This window comes from Tauraco erythrolophus, chromosome 15, assembly GCF_009769465.1.
Source record: "Tauraco erythrolophus isolate bTauEry1 chromosome 15, bTauEry1.pri, whole genome shotgun sequence".
Lineage (NCBI taxonomy): Eukaryota > Metazoa > Chordata > Aves > Musophagiformes > Musophagidae > Tauraco > Tauraco erythrolophus.
Genome location: NC_141479.1, coordinates 8,621,208 through 8,645,965, shown reverse-complemented (window position 1 = coordinate 8,645,965; position 24,758 = coordinate 8,621,208). Strand labels below are relative to the sequence as shown.

Genomic DNA, 24,758 nt, shown 5'->3' with positions numbered 1-24,758 from the left:
AAACATTCATACCTGTGGCAACAGATACTATGTTCAGAAGGGCTGAACTAAAGCTTTTATGTGCAACTAGGCAGAAATTGCATGTTTGGTGAAATAAAAATGCTTGCTTCAATTGTTACCATACTTGCAATTTGTCAAAAAGAACGTTGGCAAATCTAGCAAATGTTATTATTTACAGGAGTTGAGCTGGTAATACATTTTGATTGATTGTATGATCTGGTAATAGATTCTGATTGTTTATGGGCACTATCTAAGAGTCTGTAAATACTTGACAAGTATTCTGCGTAGTCACCAGAGGCAACTACATCTACAGAACAGACCCCCCTGCCATTTTTCTTAAATTTACTTTCTATACAAGTGACTATTTTTAAACCTACTCACAATGCCTAATTTAAACTCTAAAATTAATGTAATTCTGTGAAGTGCAAATCAAAATGATGACATTACCTTCGAGGAACATTATGAGGATAGGGGATGACTATAAGCTGGGAGTTTGGTATGATAGCTGTCCATTCTTGTTTCTTACGGACTGAAAGAAAAACAAAGGCTATGTCAATTTCTAACAAACCAACTTACTTAAAAGCAAAGAAACTCTGTGTTGAAACACAAAAGGAGAAATAACAAAAAAGCTGGTTTGTTTAATTGTAAGTGATTATTCCTTTATGTTTGTATAAACCTTTTATTCTGAAAGCTCCGAAGTGCTTTTAAAAAAACCAAAAGAAGTAAAAAGCAAAATAACTATTGTTGACATGAAACACAGCATCTGCTTAAAAAGTACAAAGCAACAACTTAACAAGGAAAGAAGAAAAGAACCAATTCTACACAGCAAGCAGGCAAAGCAATTATCCAAATCAGAATTTGGCCAGTACACTAATTCAAATACCTCACTTTTTAAAGTAGTATTGTCAGATCTTTAAAGAATGGTTAGGACCCTACTTTTATGTTTTACCTGCAGATTAGATAATCATGTTAATCTCCACTTCCCAACATACTGATCATGGTTTTATCACTGAGGCCAAAAGGATTACGTGAGTTTACAGGCCAGCCAGCCAGCCCCAGGAAAGACTTACAGCTGAGACCACAGTAATTGGACAATCATATCTAATACACATTTACCATATAAACAAGCACTATATACCTGTGCTAACATTTACAGACAACTTCAGTCATCTTTTGGTCTTAGTGTTAGCCTCAGAGCTTACACACCTCCCAGAAAACAGGCATACAAGGTTCTTTTTGGCAAACTTTTCTGTATTCAAACTTATGTCTTTGATATTCTTGCTTCTGAAAAAAAGAAGTGTCCCTAGCAGTATTTCCATCTGAACTCTATTAGGAAAGGTAACACCATAAATATCAGCTTGACAGTCTTAAATCTCAACTAACCTTTTCTCCTAAAGGACGAGGAATGCCAACATACAAATGGTCGAGGAAATTAGCACTACGTCCCAAGCCTAGCACATTGTATGGCAACTGCAGAGCAAAATGTGCTGATTGGCTAAGCTGTCCAGCTGAAATAAAATTAGAAAAGAAGCCCAAGTTAAGTATTTTGGGGAAGAAAAAAAAAAGAAAAAAAAAATCAATCCCCAAATCACCAACTTTCTACACAAATACACATTTCAGAGTCAGTAACAAGAATGTTGGAAAAATTTTAACCAACCACAAGATTATTTAATTCTTAAAGGCTCAATCTCATATTTCCAAACTACTTGTAGGCACTCAGTTGGAGAACAGCTTAAATGTTTCAGATTTCTAGGTAAGACGATTCTTTCGAGCACCATTTCTATGTTAGACTGAATCTCTACCATTTGTTATGAGTTGAGAAGAAATGAGCTATCCACATTTATTTCGATATAAGCAGTGCTGAGTCTTTTGTCCCATTGATTTACAAACTCAGGCTCAACACATGAAGGTGTAGAAAGGTGAAGGTGAAGAAGTATCTTCACATTAATTCTTATAGTGTTAATCAGTAACTACTGTTTTTTCTTGTGTCACAAAATTCACTAAGTAAATTCTCATTAACAAATTCTCAAATTATAAATTGATTTAATGAAAACAGAATTATGGTGGTTGCAAGCTAGGCCCTAGTGAGAGCATGTAATTATAATTAATTAAAGGAGAGACCCTTAAGAGAAAAATAACATTGTTTCCTGAAAAGGCAGTAGGGAAAGACAAGTGCTGCAGCTATCAACAGTTTCACTAACATCCCATTTCCAAAGTATCCAATTATTCCATTTAAATAAAAGTATTGTAATCTCTTAATTTCTGATTCAGATCCTGTGTAGATTCTTTGTTCGTTCTCTAGCAAGCCTCTTAGTAACTGATCTGGTGACATAGCAGGAACAATATCAGCACCTCCTAAGTACCACAGTGAATTCAGGCCTTCACCAGATTAATGGAAATGAGTTCAAGGGACACTTGACAACCACAAGTAGATTTACATCATCGATAGGAAGTCTTTCACAAAGATATGATGTACAGTCAGTATTTTTTAAGTCAGTTTTTTCTCTTTGACATCTGAGAGATTATGCCTGAAATTGTGTAAGTTAACCGACAAAACATAACAATGTGAATTAAAGAACATGAATTCACTTTTTGTAATGAATTTACAGCCAACTCCTTTCTACCACTGCACACTTTCTTGCAAGGCTCCATTCTGAAAGTTAGTATTTTGCTTCAGACAACTGGCTGTTGGCCAGAATAGTTGCACTGCATCTTGCCCAGTTGGCAGTGAACAGAGGGAGGGAAAAACTCCCCAACAACAACGACTACAACTTCTTCAGTAAAGCCAAACATCTTTTCAAGAAAAATCAGAAACAAACTCCTGCTCTTGGCTCCTAGAGATAGCCCAGTAAGCGCAAGGATGCATCTGCCACTATGCAACAGCAGTGATCCCAGTGGGAAGTCTCTGGAAAGCGACTGTACAAGAGCACTGTAAAAGCTCTTACATCGAGGGACTACCGAGATATGACACCTGCTTTCAGAAAGAGCTCTGCAGCTTTTGTATCCTCCTATGAGTGACAAACTACTTTGTGTATTGGATTATGATAATGTTGAACTCCAATTCAATACATCACTCCATGGTTCTATTTTCTGAACCTCCCTGCCCTCCACCAGCTTTTTAGAAAGAAGCTTGCCATATGCTGTCAGGCATGTTTCGAAACTGGCCTGTTTAATCATGAGGTAAATATTCTGTATTACTGTAGTTTTAGAGCTATGATAATTTTATTTAAAAAGGCAAGATAAATGTCAACTAAATATACTTAGATGAGATCTGAAAGATCAGCTCGATGCAGTTACCTTTTCAGTAAGCTATAACGCTATTAGCAAAAAAGAAAAAATAAGTTTTCCTAAAGATTAGGCATATTTTAGATTTACTTTTTCCCCATGCAGAACCATCTAACAAGCAAGTAGACATGGAAATATTTAAATAGGATTGGTACTTTCAGTACTGTTGTGAGGGCAAGGTGTACTACGCACATTGTTAGGTGAATTCCTAGATTATGGAGTCTGTGGCAGACAGCATTAGCTGAGAAGCTTTTCTCTAAGAGTAGAGATTTTTCTAGTAAGTTGAGATAACAGTACGGGATGTGAGTCTTGAGTCTGTCCCTGCCTTGTCACTGACTTCCCTTACATGATCTTGGCTAAATTGCTCAATTTCTAGGTCTCAATTTCCAAATCTAAAATTTGAGTAATTTTCAGAGTAAGCACACAATATCTGAAAGCACTGGTTACCAATATAAAAATAGCAAGGAACAAAGGTATTTCATCAAAGGATGAAATTTGAGTTAGTTATAACAACAAACAAAGTACCTGTTACTTGATCATGCCACAACATAATAAAGAATTTTCTTTAAAAATTTGTTACACTAATGCTGAATTCTGAAGGACTTTTCTCAAAAGAACAAGGTGCTGCTGTAATATTTAACATTGAAAAGCTTTTCGAATTACTTTTGAGTGAAATATTTAGGATTATAAGGAGCCTGCAACTGAAATCTTCCTTTTTTCTTTCATCATACAAATGAAATGAATGTCAACTGAATTAAAGGAAATGAAAGAAAATGTCATACACTGTGTGCAGTCAGCCTTAAAGAGGCTAGAGAGTCAGATACTGCAGCTGGAATTCTTAAAAGCATTGAATAATTTCATGGCTACTAACACTGGTTCATATGCCTACTAAGATAAGGGTAATGAAATCTTATGCTTCAGGATGTAAACAGATCATTTGCAAAGGTCAGAAAGGAATGTTTTCTTCTACATAGGAGGCAGAAAATGTGCATATACCTTTATTTGCCTTTAAAATTGGGAGATATCAGCTAAGCAGGACTTGGGATGATAGCATATAGAAGGTTCTAATTTACTTTAAAGCTGAGTAGAAATATGAGATCTTTGAGACTTTCTTGCTTTGCTCCACCTATATCTATCAAATTCTGTAAGAGTTTGATGGTTACTCAAATGTTCCACTTCGAATTGCAAACAAGTAATTAAGAATGACAAGTGTTTATCTGAGAAACATAAAAACCTTGAATAACGATTAAAGTAAAAAGAGAAATTACAGAGTACTGTTAACATTTTATTGTAATTTTTCAAGTTTTCAGACACCAGTAATTAATTTACTTATGAAACTATTTCAAATTTAATTTAAATAGCAACTCTAGCTGTGAAACTATTGTAAACAGTTTTCTCCTTGTTGCAAGAAGATTTGAAAATATCAGTCCATCTTCAAGCAAGAAGGTGGAATTTATTTCTTACGCTAAGATTGTTCTTTAAGCTTTTGGGAGTCCATACGAGGAAGACAGAAAGTGAGTGTTGCTTCACAGCTTGTTTTGCTTCATCAGTAGAACTGTTACCATAAACAAGAATTAAAAAAGCCTTCTCCTGTCCAGGCTGTACATTATTACTTTTTAATACTACTTTAAAGACTGTTCAACACTATGTCTTTTGCCTTATGCTTCTTGTTTTAAAAAAGTTGTTTGAAGCACCTAGATATCACGGGCTGTGGTATTGGTATAGGCATTGGTGTTTGTATTTTGGTTTTAAGTCATAAGTCACTTAAGTCTATTGCTTCAAAAATCCTTGGGCAAAGTAAGAAACCTCAGCGTTTTAAGACATGATTTTCAGTGGTTTCAGTCTGTCAGAGACCAAGTTTTTACAAAATAGCTAATGATGCTGGGCAGCCAAACCTTACAAAATTTTGTGAAGGTTGATACTCAGAAATCATTCTGAACATCTCTGAATCAGTCTCCTTATTTTTGAAGTCTGGCATATAAAATTGAAGCAATACATATTGTTAACCTTTTGAAAGCCCTGTCTCAAAACCAGAATGATGTGTCATCTATGACACAGAGAGTACTTGTTCTTTTGTATCTGAATTATGGCATCTCCCTTCTGTTTCCATTATACTGATGTAAACTTGCTGAAAGCTGAAGAGTAGCGCAATACACCCTGGATTAAATGACAATATCCTCAATAGCTTATTTCAGGGTGACTAGACCTAAGCAGCATAAGTGCTTAAATAAAGCCAATTTAACTTTATGAAGGGGAGGTGATTGCATTTACATGTAGAAGCAAAGCTTTCTATTGTTTCTTTAAGCAGAACTGATAATGCGTGTACTGGATTTGCAAACAGACTAGTTGAACCTACATAAATAGATTCACAAAACTGATATTATTCAGTCAATTTAAATATGCTTATTTTGTGGAATATTAGAGCAGAACATACAAGATCACTACACAGAGTTGAAAGACTAATGGAAACTTTGGTTTCAAACCTGTGGTCTCCTGAAGAGCCATTCTTTAAGTTTTTTTAATTATGCTTTTCTTGACAAAGTATCATTTGCTTTTAAGCAGTCCATTAAAGCCATTCAGATTAATTCAAAATGCAGTAATAACAGGCTTTCAAAAGTCCCCCAAATTCAATATATCAGAGGACTATGAAGAGCTAATGTATTTTGAGAAATAAAAATGTTACGTCATTATTTTTTCTAGTTGCTATATTTTCCTCTAATTTGCTTCTTATCAGAAGCTTTAATACACTGACCAAAACAGTAACTGAAGATATTTGTGAACTGTGAATCAACTTGTCAAAAAAACCCCAACATCTAACAGAGTTAGAAAATATAACAAGGAGTTGCTTCGTTTTAGATATACATTCTTTGTACATGTTGACAATGTAGGTGGCTTTTCTGGTAAAAAAAAACAGTTCATTGTGTACAACAGTATCTGAGTTGTAGCCTGTAGTCTGACTTTTCTCTAAATTCTTCTCATCATCTACCTTAATATTAAGGTCAACACATTAATGACTGCTTTCTTATAGATTAGACACACATATGCATCCTAGAAAAACTAAAAGTTATTCCACAAAGCTACATGCCAAAGTTGCTGCATGGCTGTGAGCAACATGCATGGAACAGCTGGAATAAGACAAAGCCAGTTCAAGGGTCAGGTAAAATTTCACAGCGAACGTGCATCACTTCAGCTGCGCAGCTGAAACACTACAGCGATTGTCAGTATCGTGCTACATCGCACACCAAAGGGTTTCCCCATCTCTTGAAGCTGGCAGCTCCTCGTTTTATTTGAAACTATGCCAAAGCCACTTACTGCAAAAGAAAGGGAAAATACAACTGATAATAATGAAATACCTGTGTAATAAGCATAAGAAATTATAAAGCACCTTTCAGAAAAAAAAAACCAAAAACCAAACAACTCCAAACTTTAAAGTTTTAGAAAGTTGGAGAATTCAATTTCCTTGGCTTTAGTTGAAAGCTTTACTTCAGTTCCCTTATTACTGCCTTTGGAGTTGTAGGTCACTGGTTGGAAAAAAAAAATAGTGGAGAAAGAGCTCTTTTTCTGCTCTAAATTATGCAATGGCAACTTCAGCTTTCTTAGGGCTGAGATATCTCCCTCTTTGCTGTTTGCCTCCCTTCATTAGTCCACACAATAGGAAATTCTAGATTAATGCAGTACACAATTTCACACCTCAACTTTTTCTGCAGTATTTTTTCCTGGAGTTCCAGAAACAACTGGGGAAAGTGGACTGAAAGTGCACATCTACAACTTTGATACCTATTACTTGCAGTGCTGCTAACACTTGTGATACTTCTGAAAGCCCAAACTCCAAATCTGATGCATTTATACGAGAACATGTGTTTTCATTAAGAATAACTTTACATCATAAAATTATAGAAGTAAAACTAAAAACTCTTTAACAACTCCTAAAAAAACCCTAAACAAGCAATAAAATGATCACATTGCTGATATTCCAACACTTTGCACAGGAGCAAGTTGTCTAATTTGTAATGCCTGACTATTTGAAGTTTGGTAATATTGCATGCAACAGTACAAGTCCAAGTAAGTTTTCTAAACAAAAGACAGTTATATAGAAAAACGTACTAGGGGCACTCCCAACTACAGCAACCAGAAAATCCCTCTTAACAGAATGCAGCTATCCATTACTAAATGATTCCAGCTTGTTCCATGAATAAACTCTTCTTTATACACAGTGGAATTGCACACGAATCCTGCAATGTGGAATGGCTATTGAAATTAAGCTTATTTTGCTTTTGTTTGGTACATATTGCAATGTTTATGTTTTAATTCGTTACTAGAATAGCTGCTAGGCATTTGTGTTCACCTCACAATCCAATTTAGTTAAACAGCATGAGAACTCAATGCAACAACAGGGAAGAGTAAGAAGATTTCAAAAAACCAGAAGGGCATGACTGAACAGCATGCAAAAGGTCACTCTGCCATGGAAGGTTTAACACAAAACCAAGCAACACTAGCAAAATGGAAGAGCTCTGAAATGAGAACTGCAAAGGCTATCAAGTCCATACAGCTTCAGTCATACAGATGCTTAAACAAATTATGACTTGATCCATATGAGCAATTCAATTAGTCTGTTCATATGATAATATTATGCCTACCTATGGATATTCATCTTTAAGTAAACCTTAAACATTTTTTGTTCTGTTGTTCCTGGCCCACAGGATTAATATTTTTGTGTCTACCAAACTGCAGCTATGATCCTATTTATTTCAAACTGTAAGTCCATTGGCCTATTTTTACTTTTAAGAGAGAAAATTAAGACATCTGTAGCACAGGCTGAAACACAGAAGATACTATGCCATTTTAAGTGGAAGCGAAAACATGAAACAATACTTCAACCTGAAGCTCTAGCCAGGTTGGGCCTGGCTTGCATGGTTCATCTGGTACATACAAGACGTGGTACATCAAAAAAATATGTAAAAAGTATTTTGGGTATGCCACACACTGCACAGAGTAAGAGGCCCTCCCTGCCATAGGTGTCCTTATCACAAAAATGGCAAGAGGGAGCTGTGAGTGTTTGTGACTCAGCTGTCTGGCTCGTCACACACTAAGGAGTCAGCCAGTACTGCTGTGGCTACAGCAATGCATAGCTACCAGTCTTGTCCTTCTATCTGCCTATCTGCAGACAGGCAGACTTCAAGGCCAGGAATTCCTACAAAGAAGAGAAAGAGGAGGTATCTGGAGGTTGAGATGTTACACAGAAGAAGGAGAAAGCAAGCAGGAAGATAAAAAACTTAGGTTGTGGTGAAAGTGGAATGGGTATCAAAGACAAACAGGGTGAAAGATGTGGAAGGTTAAAGGCAGCCTGATGCTCAAAGTCTTTACAGGACTACCCGGTCATTTGACTTGTTCGGCCGTTGACCAAGCAACATGGCAATAACAAATTTAAAATTCCTGCCTTGTGCTGGTGCCACAATATGCAACCATCCTTGTACAGTTTCTAAAAACATTTCAGCAAATTAACAGCTGCTCCATATTAAAGTATCTGATGTTATTTATTTTTCTGGGTCCACAAGGACATTGGTTCTAAGAAAATCACTTTGTGTTATTGGTAATAAAAATAAATGAAACCAAGGATATCAAGTAGGTAATGTTCTCAAGAAAACACAAAGGATCATTATTGGGACCCACTTCAGCTTGCAAAAATGACATGCCTGCATTTTAGCCAAGGTCAGAGCTGTTAACTAATAGAGCCATATAGATGTAATCTGACTGGCATCAGTCATCAAGCGAAATTCAATCCGAAACCGAAGAGATTTAGTAAGGCTACTATTTCATTATCAAGAATGATTTTTTCAGGATGCTGAAGTTAAAAAAAAAAAAAGGCAAAAAACCTCCAAACACCAAACCACCACCACAAGACAAAAAAAATCCAACAAAGCCCAACAACTTGCATGTGGTTAGCTTTACTAAATTCATCTTACATATCCTCTCCCTCCCCACCGCAAGAACAGCTTCAATTTACTCTGTGCTCAACATTAGATATTATACTCTACTTTCTACTATGCATTGTTGCTTACAGGATTCAGCTGAAAAACACAATGTCAGAATGATATTAGAAGTTTCTTAGAAGCCAATAAAAGCCTGGAAATGCAGATGTAGAACTGAAAATCCAGGATGACACTCATACTTAACTGTAGGGTCTCCTTAAAAATGACAACTCCAACAGAAAAGGAGAGTGGAGAAGGCAGATGGCAGGAAACAGATGATTTAAAGCATGACTTAAATTTGAGTTTGCATAATTCTCCCAGATTTACGCCTAGACCTGATCTGATCTCAAGCATAAAACTGCTTAAATATCTGAAGAAGCTGTTGCAATTGAATTTCCTCTCAGAGAGAGAAGGTTTGTGGAGATATTAACCTCAGATGCAAGACCCAGTACTTCTCAATTCTAACGCTCGTTTTGGCAATTGCTATTCCTTGTAGCTAATTTAACAACAACAATCCTTGTTGTAAGATTACATTTGAATTGAGCAATGTGAAAGTAAAAGCATAGAACACGCGCTAATTATTATTCTGCTATCTTTTAACAACATACTGGAATGTTAATAGGAGAGAGAATAATTCTAACAATGTTTTTAAAAAACCCCTCATAATTATGCAAATTTCCCGTAGTTAAGGCTTGGCAGATCAAAGAACCTTAAAATGAATTAGATAAGGACAGCCATATGTGCCTTTTTATTTTACTCTTTGCATTAATATTGCATACATGAAAGATACCATAATTCAGAACTAAAGACCTGCAGAATTGAGAAGATCAAAAGCAGAATGGTGGACATTTTGTTGAGTACTGTATGATTTCCTTCAGCCCAGGGCTGGAAGGATAACTGAGGTGACTGGATAGTTGGGTTTCAGTGGTCTAGCCAGTAAATCTTCCCCTTCCCAGTGGTAAAGACAACAAATGCGATGAGCTGATTTGAAAAAAAAACACCTGAGTTCTGAGCATTGTTTTAATTAGAAAAAGAACTATGTTGTTACTCATATTACTTCTTGGGAAAGAGATGAATTATGCTAAAATAATATCATTACAAACTATCAGATTCTTTCATTATTGGTTTCATATAATTAAAAGCTTTAGATATGGAGTGTTCCATGGTATTATATAAGGAATGCAAATAAGTTGGTGAAAATTAGTTTTAAAATAGTATATTTATGCCATACTTTTAACGGCTTAATGTGGAAGAGATGTTTTGTAAGTTTACATATGGCCCAAAAACGCTGTGTGGGTTTGGTATTGCCCGCCAGTACACATTTATAAAAGTGTTGCTCGAGGTATTTCTTGATAGCCAAACAGTATACGATTCTGATGTAAGACTGCTTTTCAAGATAATAACCTGCAGGCCAGTAATTCTAGTTAGAAGAACTTTTACTGAATTTTACAAGTAGGACTTGTAAAAGAAGAAAGTTTAGCTACAAACTTAATATAATAGCTTCAGAAAATGTGACTTTGAAAAGTTCTTGCAGGAATTATACAGACTCAGAAATCTATTAACATATTACAGTTGAGAAACTGATCAAAGACAGTATTACAAAATTCCCTGTAGCAATACTGCTAGGGTCATAAACGCTCTTGAAATTCATTACTGTTATTTCATAATGCCAAACCAGAAAAGGAAATTCATCATGATTGGACTCTGTTAGGTTTTTATTATTGTAAACATGGTAGCAGTAAAGATGGATGGTATTATACCAGTATTAAATCATATTTGATAGCTCTTTCTAGAGTAAATTGTAAAAACATTGCATTTCTAAAAGCACCGCCCTACTCCCTCAAAAAAAAACCCACGCCAAAACCAACCAAACAACCCTAAACAACCAAACGCTAAAGACAATGCTTAAGAAAAAAGTATTTGTTTTTTTTCTTGAAGGAGAGAACCAGATCAAAAATTTAAGAAAATGATACATGAAATAGGTGCAAGTTTTAAGCTGGCTTTATTCCCCACAGACACAAGGAATTTGTAAGCTATGTGCATTCTTCCTTGACACAGAGGCCTATAGCTGGAAGAAAATCTTTATTTTGTGACTGGGTTGCTTTCTAAGCTTGCTTAAATAGTCAGGGCCAAAGGGTCAAACATGCACAAACACAAAACAAACCCATCTAAACTTGTATTTCCTCAAAGTGACGTTTAGAATCAGCTTATACTGTGGTGAATTAACCTTTTAATAGATATTTGGCCCTTGAGATGCCACAAATCCATTATTTTGTCATCTGATTAAAATTATGTCAATTTATAACGATCAAATTTATTTTAAAAAGCAGCATGTAATATATCATCCAGATATGCCAAGTTTCAGTCCTCTACAGTTACTATTTATAATATCCCAAATATAAAATATTTTAAAGAATCTAATAATAAAGGTTCTACTAGCTGTTAGACATGATTCTTTAAAATGTATTGTATAAGTTCACTTAAAATATCAGATTTCTAAGTCTGAGAGTATGTTAATTACAAATAAGAAGCTAGAGTTTAAAACTTCTCTGACTACACGAACAACGAATTTAAATAAGTATAATCAGATCTAAACAAAGGTTATGTTGTAGTTTTTTTTTGATTTATAGCCTTTTAATAGCACTTTCCTAAAGAAGAAAAAAAGGGTCAATTTGATGATTTTGCTAATGTGTTTCTTTTCTTATGCAAAAAAATGTCTTTTTTTGTGACTTAGGCAGTGTTATTCATCAGTAGTCTTGATTCCCTGACAAGATGATTATGTGCAGGTATCTGTTCACAGGCTACATGGCCAAAGGCGCCATGAAGCTGTGCTGTCGTTTAGTTCATACTCACACAGGTCCACCAAATTTAGGCAGGCCTGCATTAAGTTCCACTGTGCCTGAAGGAATAAATACATCACACTTCTGTAAACCCACTGATTTCTTCATTTAGATGCATGTTCACCCACTGAATTCACTTAGTGACAGGCTGGAAAGAAATTTTGTAATACAGAAATTCCAGTAACTTCCAGTACCTCTGACAGCAGCTCTCAAGAAGAAACTTTATCAGTAAGTCATTATTGCAAGAAGGTAGCCCCCAAGGGTACAGAGGGGCAGTGATCAACTGCAAGTAGTTTAATTAATAGCATGAGAGATTAATGAACTCCAATCTTTATTACATGAATTTGTGAAAATAAAAGTTTTTACTCTTTACTAAGATATGACGTACATTCCAAACGGTATATACTTTTGTTGTTTTGAAAAACAAGTACTCATGTGTCTTTTAAAGAAAGGAGCAGGTACCACAAAATTGCTTGTACTTCACAGTATAGCTCTTACCGGTATCCTATCAGAAACTCAACTTTAAAGCCAGCATGCAATGTGGAAGCAAAAAAGAGGACAAAACCAAAGATACCCAGTCGTCAAGAAGAACAGAATAGAAAAGGCACTCCAATCTGGATTAAATTAATATGGATGATACAGTAGGAATGTCTAGAAACGTGCCCCGAGGCAAAATGCCTTCAAAACCAGGATAGAAGCTGTGAAATTAAGGATGTCTGTATTTGTACAAATATGAATCCTGCATGTCTTTGCAAGCAGCCCTACTTCCTGTGTGAAACCTGCAACATCTTCTAGCTTTATCTTCTATTTCCCCATAAACACTCCACAGTTCACTAAGCTTTTTCCTGCTATGCTGCTCTGTCATTGCTTGGGCAAGAACATTTCAGGCTATGGCTAACTGCAACTGCACGCGTGCTGACCATATGGCCAGCCTGAGGACAAAACCAGACCAAATAACTGTTGATCTCTAACTAAAGTATTTTCCTCATGTGGAATTTTGTCTTCTACTGAACTGCTGATTTTTACAGAACTAGTAGAGTTTTATTTGAGGCAAGTATGCTCCAGTTATTATTGCCTTAAGCAAGCTAGTGGATTCAAAAGTTAGTAGAGACCACAACCAACCAAAAAGACAGCATACTGAAGTAAGTTTCCCATCCACAGGAATCCAGGCTTTTGTGGAATAAGGAGAAAGACCCTGTGTGGATCTTTACCAGTATTTCCTGATATGGTTAACAAGATAGGCTGTACCATGACTTGACTCTGACAAAGCTTGCAAGCCTTCATCTTGGTAACTGGCAATGACGAGATATGCCAGTTGTCACCCAACCAGAACTGGCTGCCCAAGGGTACGGGTCCGACAGTCTAACAGCGCGTAGCGTAACTAAAAACCTCTGAGCTCATCATGAGGTTTTAAGTGTTTGTAACTAAATATGTAAGCTCTTTTTAAATTTAGCTTATGAAGAAAACCTTCAGAGGGTTGAAGCCAACTGTACAACTGGCTGGACAATTAGTTTGTTAAAATGAATTTGTGTAACAAAAAAATACTCTGCGTTTTCATGTTAGCATTACCTATTAGTTTGATTAAAATATAGACTAATACTTCCAAGATTTCAAACCCATATTTAGGCATGTATGAATAAAGAAATGCTCCAGAATAATCAGGATATGTTTTTGCAGCTATCTGGTTCATATTTCAGGACATTCTCTTTCTTTTTATTTCTTCTAGGGCGGAATTTACAGTTCTGAGCACAGTATTCAAGGTGAGAGCATTACCATTGATTTAGAATCTTTAATATGTCAGCATTTTTCCCTCTAAATAATTGCTATTATTTAAATTAGTGTTATATAATATACAGTTTTCCCAGTGAACAACAGAAAACTTATTTCAAATTAAACTCAGATTTTAAAAAAAGACTGGAATGACAGGTGCCAATGACTGCCACCACTGGGAAGGAGTCGGAATGGCACAACATACAGACATTCATACTCTGATCATGTTCTGGCTTGTGAGTTTGGGATTTTTTTGTCTAAGCAAGAAGTGAGTCCATTATGGTCATAAGATTAACAGTCATAAGTGAGACCACTTAGTACAGTCACCTGTGTCTTCTAGGAGCCAGTAGTATACACCTAGGGAGGGAGCATAAAACCCAGGATATTCTCAAATTAGGCACTGCTTGGACCCTAGCCTAATAGATTATTCTTTTTTGTCTACTTTGCTTTTGGACTCATTTAAATGGTGGCATTTGCAACATCTCCTGCTACTAAACCTATAGTTAAACTGTAAGTTGCATGAAGCACTGCTTCCTTCCATTTATTTTGACCGTTACCTAATGATTCTTCGATACCTTGTAGTTCTTGTAGTATGTGAAAGAATGCAGCCATTCCCTCTCTATCTTCTTCCTCATGCTACTCATGATTTTATAGATGCCTGTTAGCCTGCCAGATGTAGTGAATAACTCCAGAAAAGTACATCCTGTCTTTACTGAACATTGTGTTGATCCTTCTTCATGTGGCTACAAGATTCTATTTAGGCATTTCAAGGCCACTGTTGTTTCTCAATACGTAATTGCTAAGGAACTGGTAGAAAAATCATTAGAAGCTTATGTTATTTCACAAACTGATGATATTGTACCTAACGATTTTTCAGATTGGGTAAGATAATAGCCAAGTGTTCAAACCCAACTTGCATGGGACACAAGAAAAGAAAAAAGAATGCAGTTGCAATGCTTGTAATAAATAAGCAATCTGTAAAGAAAGAAGAAAAAGTTAGGAGTTTTCGGTCTTGTAAACTGAAGACACTATTCAAAGCCAGTCCCATTTCACACTCTAAACTTTTCAAACTCTTTAGGTTGCTAAGAAGTATATACAGACAGACCATGCCATGTGTCTTCTCATTATGAGATTATCTTACCTGACCCATTTTTCAGGTATCCATTTGCATCTACAGTAGTGTACATGATGTAAGGACCAGGCTGATTAACACCAAAAGGCTACAAAGTAGGGGGGGGGGGAGAAACAGGCAAAATTTTAGGAACAGACAAAGCTATAGTAATAAAACAGTAAACCAAAGAAAAACATTTCTAGATTAATGATTTCTTTTTGATATGGATAATTTCAAAATCTTGCAACTGTTTTCGTCATAGCATTATATGGAAGTTAATTTTCAAAATAAGGCTAATCAGTTGGCTGGGCTAGGTAAAGTTCAGTTTCTCATGAAGAAAGCAATATTATTCAGTCCTCTGGCAAAAAGTTCAATGTTTCCTTGGAAATCACAAGTAAAATAAAAACCTCCTAAAAATTCAAAGAAATAACCGCATTTTCTGAAAAAGCAGAACTCATTTGATGTCTGAGAGAATACACTATCTTGATGGTCTTTTTGCTTTGAAAAATACAATAACAAATGGTAAGAAATTCAAAACGTTGTTACCATTGTTTAGCAGTATGTTATTTAATTCATGAAAGCGGTTGAATAGTTACTTGTCAAGTAACAGTATCTATTTCAAGCAAATTCTCTTGAGGGAGAGGATTTACTTAAACATCAAAGTACAGTTATGGGAAAAAATTAAATAAAAAAGTAAATTCAAAAAAATAATCAAAGGGAGTTGTGAGCGTGATGAACTGCAACAAATGCACCTAAATAAAAGGAGGGGGAACAATGATCTCCTATGGTGGTGAAGGGGGACAACTGTAAGAACAGATTTTAAAGTTCTCCTTTTTTTAAACGCTGAATTCAAGCTGATACTAGGGCATCAAATCCGGTAAAGATATTTCAAATGAGTTACACAAAGAACACTAAAAAAAGAGATGATGACATGTTTCACACCATGTTTCAAAAACCAGTAAGTTCTAAACCATAAGAATATGTGATAATGATAAGAGATGGGATTAAAGCCTAAAAAATAATAATTGATTAGAATGAAGAGTAAGGAGACCACAAAGGTGATGTTAATGCAGATTTATGAAAGATGAGTAAATAAGGTGAAAATCTGATTTTTACTTTTTTGGGAGGGCACCAAATACCTGTATTCTGGCATAATGTACTTTGTTGCTTTCTGACAGAGAACTTCTATTACAGTGGAGGCAACAGCGCTTCAATGATCTTGATAATGAAACATTCACTGACATCTGTTGTGAAGATTCACTTTTTAAACCCTCTCTTTAGCTTTGTAATTAAGCAAATAATACTATCAAACCTCCTCATTATTTTATATCAGAAATTAAACCCTTTGTTTTAAAATAGGCATGAAGGAAAAGTTGGTTGCATTTTAAGCAGTTTTTGTATTTTCAAGTCAAAACTTAATTTCACGTCTTTGCAGAGCTAAAGTGCTAATGCTAGCTTTGATTCCTCCAAGTTCCTCTTTTAGGCCAACTTTCACTGTGAACATTGCTAAAAAACTTGCTAATTGAAAGTTTGGTGAGTGAATTACAGGGTCTCTGGAGATTATTAAAATAACTGAACAAGAAAACAGCACATGTGTATGTAGCTATCTGCAGAATCATCAGAACCAACTATATTTCCTTCCCTTCTATCCTTCACTGTACCCACTTACTGTATTTTAGTCCAGAAATGGCTATATGGCTGAATCTGCCCCATAACCAGTTTTGCCTGGCCTTTCTGACTGCCCAGAGCAAGACTTGGCACATTCCACAGTCTGGGCATCCAGCTGCACTACACAAGCTTCTCTTGCGTGTGGTGTACCCCAGCCCCCACGATGCTGGGTAACGAAGCTCGCTGCAGAATCTGTTAATGGACTTGGTCTCTGAGCAGGCAGCTGGCCAAAGGAACGCGTCTCAAATAGGCACAACCTGGCCAGTCACGATCTGGCTTACACATTCTTCCAGTCAGTAACTCTCTTAATATGTGGAGAGTTTTGCTATAAGAACACCTCAGCTTATTTGAATCTAAATAGTAATGCAAAGTTACAGCTATACTTACTGTTATTTTCCGAGGACAGTCATTAGAACAGAGGCCACTGAGAACTGCAAAAACAAAAAGTAAGCTTGTAGTGTTTCCGTTAACAAGCCATCCTACCAGCACTACCTCTGAAATCTGTTCAAGCATAGTAATAGTGTCAGGTATCCATTAAAACACAAAGAAAAAAAAATATCTTCTATATGACTTAGGTTAACGTATCAAAATTTTTCTACTCTGTTTGAAGTATACTACTTTGCAGAAATTAATCAGCTAGTCACTGTTTTATCATACCTCACTGGTTAGCCAGCTTCAAAAGCAGAGATTTGCCAGTCAAAAAATTCTAAATTAAGAGTGGACTGTACATTTTATTAACTATTCTTCATTTTCTAACCATTTAAAAATATTGGCAGAGAACTGAATTCAAAAGTATTATAAGCAGATGTGTATAATGCTACTTAATATCTAAAGCCTGTGACAGTTGTGCAATTACTTGTTTAAAACTTACTAGTTTCAAAAATCAGGTAAATTACTGAAATATCTGTTACACACTGATTTATAATCAACTAAATGACAGACAATGAAAGCCATCTGGTCTATAACCTAGAACATCCTGTCACATTGAGTATTAGAACATCAGTACTAAAATGCCTATAAAACAAACAACAAACCCCCTCCCCCCAAAAAAATCTAAGGTGTCACTCTGATGCAACATTCGAACTTAAAATGACAACAGTTTGGTTGAGCAGCAGCCCCATAGTGACTATGAGCAGGAAAGAGGACACAAACCACGCAGTATTGAAGCCAAGTAAAACCACAACTTCTCCATGAGTTATGGTATCCCAAAACAAGTATAACAGACAGCAAAAAATTAAGATTTGGACCAGATTAGAGGGCAGGTCGTCCTACTCACTAGGATTTTTTTTAAAGCTTTTTCTGTATACTTTAGTTCTCCATTCAGGTACAAAATATTTGGGGACAGAGAAATACTAAAAGGTGCATCTAAGATGCTCATAGTGTAATAGTCTCATTAGAAAACATTACCTACTGGAGTCAGAAATGGCACTGTTCTAGTGGAGGAACGTTTCTAACGTTTCATGTGCAAATATTAACAACTTCCATGATTCTCAAATTATCATTCTTTGCTTGTGATTTAAAAATGTTGAAGTTTCTAAACACAGAAAAATCTATTATTTTTATACAGTCCAAAAAAAAGGTGTGGCAAAGCAGAATTTGAAGACTGTGTACCTACAAATAGACTTTTTAAGCTACGAACTTGTTGTTTATGCTACACATAGGTGTGTCTGCAAGCGGAACACGCAAAATGGCACGCTGCAATTTGCTGTTGGGTTTCACCACTGGAACAAATAATCCAACCAAGTACATTTGACATCAGTTATAATGAGCAAAACTGTTCTCACTGTCTATATGCCGAACGAGCAAACACAATACATTTATTGACACACTAACTCCCACAAAGCATTTTTTGTTAGAAATATGCTACCCTGTATCACAGTATAAATATTTTTAGACTACTTACTAATTCCCATTTCCTGGGGTTTCTATGCAAAAATACTCACGCCCTAAAAGGCTTGCTCCGATTTTAAAGACAGATTTACGCAGAGTGAATTAAAAAGCAACTTACTCTTTTCTCCATTAAAATATCAAACAATTATAATTCTAATATGGCTTTATGAAGTGTAAGATTTTTCTAGAGGATTTTCTGCATGCTTGTGTGAATTACATTACCCATACACAGTATTATTTAAAAGAAGGCTTTCGTCAATGTGACAAATTACTATAGGATATTATGATGCGAAAACAGCTCAGGCTAAGGAGAAAGCAATAAATGCATCAGTCCCCAGTAGTAGCTGCAGTTCTGTTTATCTTATGGTAGGCAGAATGGGTGTTTTAGGAGTATTAGATGCATTTAAATAACATGAATGCACATACAATTTTTGAAGGTGAACCTCTAGTTGTTCCTGTTTCGCTTTGTCCTCATAAGCTGACATACAGCCTCGTTTTTTAATTTGTTCTCAAAAAAAAAAAAAATCGAGGAAGATAGACAAGTAATGAGCTCGAAGCTCAACATCTTTGCAGTCTGGAAGAACATGGAAGGGCATACAACTTGAAAACCTAATTACTCTCAATTACAAATGTCATAATCTAACTCTAGCCTTTTAAACCAAGGCTCTAATTAATTCACACACCCTTGCTACGTTCAGTACCGCTCTACACTTTTATGGCAAGATGTGTTTTGTGCCATGTAGTGGTTTTAGGCTGAAAACGCCCAACTGACTCACACATGGAAACGAACTAGCACTCAGAATAGGTTATGCAGCGTAAGCAAACTACACACTACGCCTGTCACCACTGAAACGAAACCAGCCCCTTTTGCACTAGATTCTGCATCATTTCCAGACGATACAGAAAAGAACTCCAGTAAAGTAGGCCTGACATGACAAAGGTACACAGAAAAGACAGAAGTTCCTGCTGGAAAGAAAATACTGCAACTGCTCAAGGCACAGATGAAAATAAGTGCACTTGGCTATTGTTTCTTGCCTTGGTTTCTGAAAACAGACAAGATAAAAAGGCAGTCATTGTGGACAAATAAAGCATGTTCCTTCAAGTCAATGTTGCTGTAATTTTTTCTGGTTCATTACTGTCTCACTATGACATACATATTTATATGTGCAAGCATAGTTATGTTTTTCCTCAAATTAGTGATTTATGAGCTAATCTTCCTTCAAATTTTAAATAGCATCACACATTAAAAAAAAATAAATCTAAGTTGAATGATAGATATGTGTAGCTCTAATGCCATTTTTACATTGACAATATTATGTTATGTGAGGAGATAAGTGGTCTTGTACAAAAGAGTCACAGAGGGGGCCTCAAATTCCGATAACCCCACCCTTTCCCTCCAAACCAATGAAACATACTACATAATTTCTTAACCTAGTTGTCAAGACCTCTAATGTTGGCACCTCTGCAGCTTCTCCAGGAATTTATGTTAGTACTTCATGAGCTGCCATTTAGGAAATTGTTCTTACTTTGTAGTTTGTTACTTTCTGTTGTATACCTTCATGGACACACCCAACACTCTTCCCCCATTGTTATGAATCATTACTGACTGAAGACATGGATCTTCCTTATATTGGTCTTTTAGGCAGAATAACTTTGTTCCATGTGCACCTTCCTTGAAGACCATATTTTTAGATACTTGATAATTCTCGTTTCTCCTTCAGAACTGAGAAATGAGTTTTTAAAGACCTAGTATCTGTCTCTAGAATTTTGCTATGATGCAGAAGGAAAGTTCCAGGATGGAAAGTAACATTTAACCTGCCTCTAGTTAGCAAGTGAAATAAGACATGCATTCTTGCAAAAAAAAAAACCAAAAAAAAACGCACAACACACTCAAAACACAATGAACACTTAAAGGTCATTGTGGCCAACATTGATACTAAAAACAGCTGAAGTGTTGAAAACAGTAGGCAGAATTACCCTGAATTTAAATAAGCACACTAAAATAAAACCAAGAAAAAACCCCTTTGAAATGAAACAAAACCAACTTATCCAAATTCGGATTCCGCAACAAGAGATTTCTGCAATCCCTGATATTTTCCATGCTGTGTTTTTTCTTTTCTAGAATTATCATACACAGAGGATTACCATAATGTTATCATATACAGAGGCTCAAACATTCACATTCCTCTCAAGGTTACATTTCGGCTTGATTATACAGTGATAACTTACCAATAACTTTAACAAAATAGGCATCTGCTTCAAAGTTATTTTTTAATGTATGGATAGCAAAGTCCTTACTGGAGTAGCCTTTGCTTAACACAATGATATCCAAGATTCCCTGAAAAAAAAAAGTTTGTTAGAATGCTGATTTACTCTGGAAAATATCTAAATTTAGCAAACAAATTCCCTTAGAGACACAATGGAAAAAAACAGAGTGTGTGCAGCAAAGTTTACACCTTTGCTACTAGTTTTAACATCTTTCAAATCTTGCAAATCTACAGCAACTTAGGACAGAGTGCTCCATCCACAGCTAACCAGGACAATGCATGTGGTCCATGGCTTCTTTCTTGCCACTGAAGAGGGCAGCTCAAAAGGAGCGTATGGAGGATCAGCAAACTTTTAGGGAGTGATGGGCTGCTGCTACCTGCTCACTTGCCAGGGAGCATCTCCAGAGTGAATTTCCCAGGCTGAAGGCACCGCCTGCCATGTGCTGCAAAGCCAATGTTTCTACAAAGCAACCTGCCAATGGCACACACAGATACAGCAACGCAGAAAGAGATGCTCTTTGCCCTGGTAAAGACTTGAACTTACGTCTTCGTATATGTCAAAGAAGGTTGCGACCACTGCATCCTTGATTTGATTTAGATCCGAGAGCTCCCAAAAAACTTTAAACATACGACGCACGCTCTTGCAGCTTACGTTATTGCATGGGACGTTTTCCAGTAAAAATGCTTGTTGATTGCTGTAAAACATATAAAACAACTTATTTGCTATAAATAGTTTAAATAATACACATTACGAAATATTGTAATTAAATAATTTAAGTCTGCTGAAGTTAAATATAATAGAAACAAAGCTAGCAGCCACTGGAGACTTCAAAGTCCATAAGCATTTATGTTAACTTTACAGACAGAATTATTACCATTATGTCATGCCTGACTTAAATCAATGAATACACTAAATAAGTGGGTCCAAATCAGCAGGAATAATTTCATTAACCATCCACTCAACAGACTGAACGTATTATTACTTTTTTCTGAAACAAGCACAAGTACACTCATCTGCCATTTTCCTTAATCCCTCCACAGTCCTTCAGGTTAAACAGCACTTAAAATGTCTTTGCTTTTTCACTATTTTATGACAATCTATTGCCACCCCAGCTCAATTAATACATTTTCTTACACATTGCATGATGTTTTAAACAAATTTAAGATTAAACCCAATCTCTATTGGTATTTTTCCACTGTTTCAAAGCAGAACACAAAACCCAACCTACTAGCACAGTAAAAATAGGACATAGAAAAAACGTTGCTGACACACAACAAATACAAACAGAAAGACAGGCTGTAATACAGGAAAGAAACAAACCCGAGTACCAGCTCTAGTATAGTAAAGTCTCCCTTCTGAAGAATTTATCTGATACATGCCTATCAGTCAGTGGGAGACACAAGGTTCACACACGCATGCTGTTGACTAACAGCATTATATGCTGCCTCTGATATTGTAACATTGCCACTCTCACTGGGACCGTGAAAACCTTCAGACTTTACCAACTGAAGGTCCAATTCTTTGGCAGGTCTGCATCCTGGGAGCCTGCTAGAATCCCTCTCTGCCTTGGCAATGGGAACAGATGAACTTTCCTCCTCTCTTTCTGGGGGCAAAGCCAGGAGATGGAGCAGACAATGTTCTGTAAGGCTAGCTAAGCGTGTCAGAGCCCAGGGCAATAACCAAAACCACTTCTTTATGACCTTGAACATTCTGCTCTTTCAGAGGATGACAGCAAGTTGTTTTTCTGTATCTTAACAGCTTCTGGTGCCTCCAAGATGCAGTCACACACATGCACACACACCAGTGTGTTTCTCTGTAGGAAAGTTTTTATTTTTCTTTGTTTCTATGGTATGTTTCAGATAATCTGCTACTCATAAGAATCATATCCCACCACATTCATATGCATTCATATATCTGCTCCATCCATTTCAGAAAGACTTAGAGAAGGGCAAAACATTTCTGACACCAAAGTAAAATCAGTTTCCTTGCCTGTTGCCAAGTTAATACTTAAGAACCTGCAATGGTAAAAAAGTAGGGTTTTGTTCTCTGTAGGACGTGTCAAAAGTAAACCAGGATATTTAAACACTTCCCTCAAAACTTCATAATCGCATTTCTTGAGCTTCTGTGAAAAATACACAAATTAGAATCATAGAATGGTTTGGGTTGGAAGGGACCTTAAAGATCATCCAATTCCAACCCCCCTGCCATGGGCAGAGGCACTTTCCACTACACGAGATTGCTCAAAGCCTCATCCAACCCGGCCTTGAACATGTCCAGGGATGGGGCATCTACAACTTCTCTGGGTGACCTGTTCCAGTGCCTCACCACCCTCAATGTAAAGAATTTCTTCCTTATATCTAATCTCAATCTCCCCTCTTTCAGTTTAAATCGATTGCCCCTTGTCCTATCGCTACATGCCCTTGTGAAAAGTCCCTCTCCAGCTTTCCTGTAGGCCCCCTTCAGGTACTGGAAGGCTGCTGTTCTGCCATATGGCTGCATTTGACTGAGGCTTAATATGAACAACTCACTTTTTACTATTTCACTGTTAGAAGCATGAGTATATTGAATTAATGTCTAGCCAAAATGAAATGAGGTGATCTGCAATATTTAAGGTATTGTATTACCTGCATCTGAGAATTCATAATCATAACTTGAAATTGTTACGTGTTCACATTAATTTCATGTATTATGTAAGTATCATAGCATATTAACCAACTATGAGGTAAGGTGACAACCTCAGTGAGCAAATTGTTTCAATTTCTTTTTCATCATCCTGACATACGCTTTTTTTTTTTAATTTGGAGGAAGTTTTACAAAGATGCTTTCTTTCAATCCACATTTTTTAAATTGCCAGAAATTATTAGATGATAATAATTTAAAAGACAAAAGACTGTCAAGCTAGCATTACACTCTCTGTACAAAGTATTGTTCAAGTATAAACTGTAAACTTTGTGAACGGATAGACACAAGAAGTTTATTTACTACAGGTATTCACATCAATGTGCACACAGTGGCACCTAATTACCTGCAAAATTATCCCAAACAGCTTATGAATGATGTTCAAATATAGATTTGTCTACAATTTGGAACCTTCTGACCGAAGGTCAACTATGCAGCAAAGCTAAATTTAATAAGGTTGAATTACTATAAGCAAGAGTTAACACCAAAGAAAGACTGAAGACTTATCAGTTTTATTTTAATATCCTACTTTGTAATTAGAATTAAATATTTACTGCTTAATTTCCTACATCTCTCATTCTGTCAATTTTAGGCTAGTTCATTTACAGTTATACAGGGGACATCTAAATGACTAATATCTTACTCCAGACATTCAGAATAATTGGATTTGCCTCTATTTTTTAGATTTGCTCAGTTACAAGGTGCTCATCAGTCCTACATTTAAAAGAAGTCCTTTGTCCAACCTTACTACTGACAAGTGACAACTAACACTGATTTAGGAAGAGATAATCTGGTCAAGTAAGAGTCCTTTCAAGTAGACCCATATAAACATTAATTTAAAACTGAGCATGAATACCTTGAAAACTTTCTAGAATTGTATGCTACTCAAAGTTTTTTATTCAACTGTCCATATCCACTTGTTTGTTATCTCCAACTTTCAGTCTTTACTGTTACTTACCACAAATGTCAGAGAAGTACTGTATTTCCAACCTTACCACTACTTTACCCGTGAAAAACACTCCCTTTGAATAAAAGCATCATTGAAAAATATGCTTCCTTAAGTTACATATTTGCAATGCAAGATGTGACTAGTAGCATCTAATTTGGAAACAAATGGTTAAGCAGAATTTATTTCATCTAATTAGGTGGGAGAAAGATCTGCGTTTATAGACTCACATACAGAACTTAGGCTTTCAGTGTTACCACAGCCAATTTAAAACCAGCGGATGAAAACATTTAGGTAAGACAGGAAGTAGAGATGGACCAATGAATAACTAC

General features: G+C 36.1%; 1 protein-coding gene across 2 annotated transcripts in view; it reads right to left on the bottom strand.

The window, feature by feature from the left end:
- The window catches only part of ITFG1 (integrin alpha FG-GAP repeat containing 1), an 88,972-nt gene that overhangs the window by 7,506 nt on the left and 56,708 nt on the right, over positions 1 to 24,758 (bottom strand). The window contains exons 11-16 of one of the 2 annotated variants that reach the window (XM_086620850.1): positions 21,345 to 21,495; positions 20,763 to 20,871; positions 17,031 to 17,074; positions 15,006 to 15,084; positions 1,380 to 1,508; positions 448 to 529 (exon numbers count right to left, since the gene is read on the bottom strand). In XM_086620850.1, coding sequence (XP_086476976.1) covers positions 448 to 529; positions 1,380 to 1,508; positions 15,006 to 15,084; positions 17,031 to 17,074; positions 20,763 to 20,871; positions 21,345 to 21,495 — 594 coding nt within the window. The remainder of the gene's footprint in view (positions 1 to 447; positions 530 to 1,379; positions 1,509 to 15,005; positions 15,085 to 17,030; positions 17,075 to 20,762; positions 20,872 to 21,344; positions 21,496 to 24,758) is intronic. The other variant, XM_086620849.1, reaches the window with a different exon arrangement.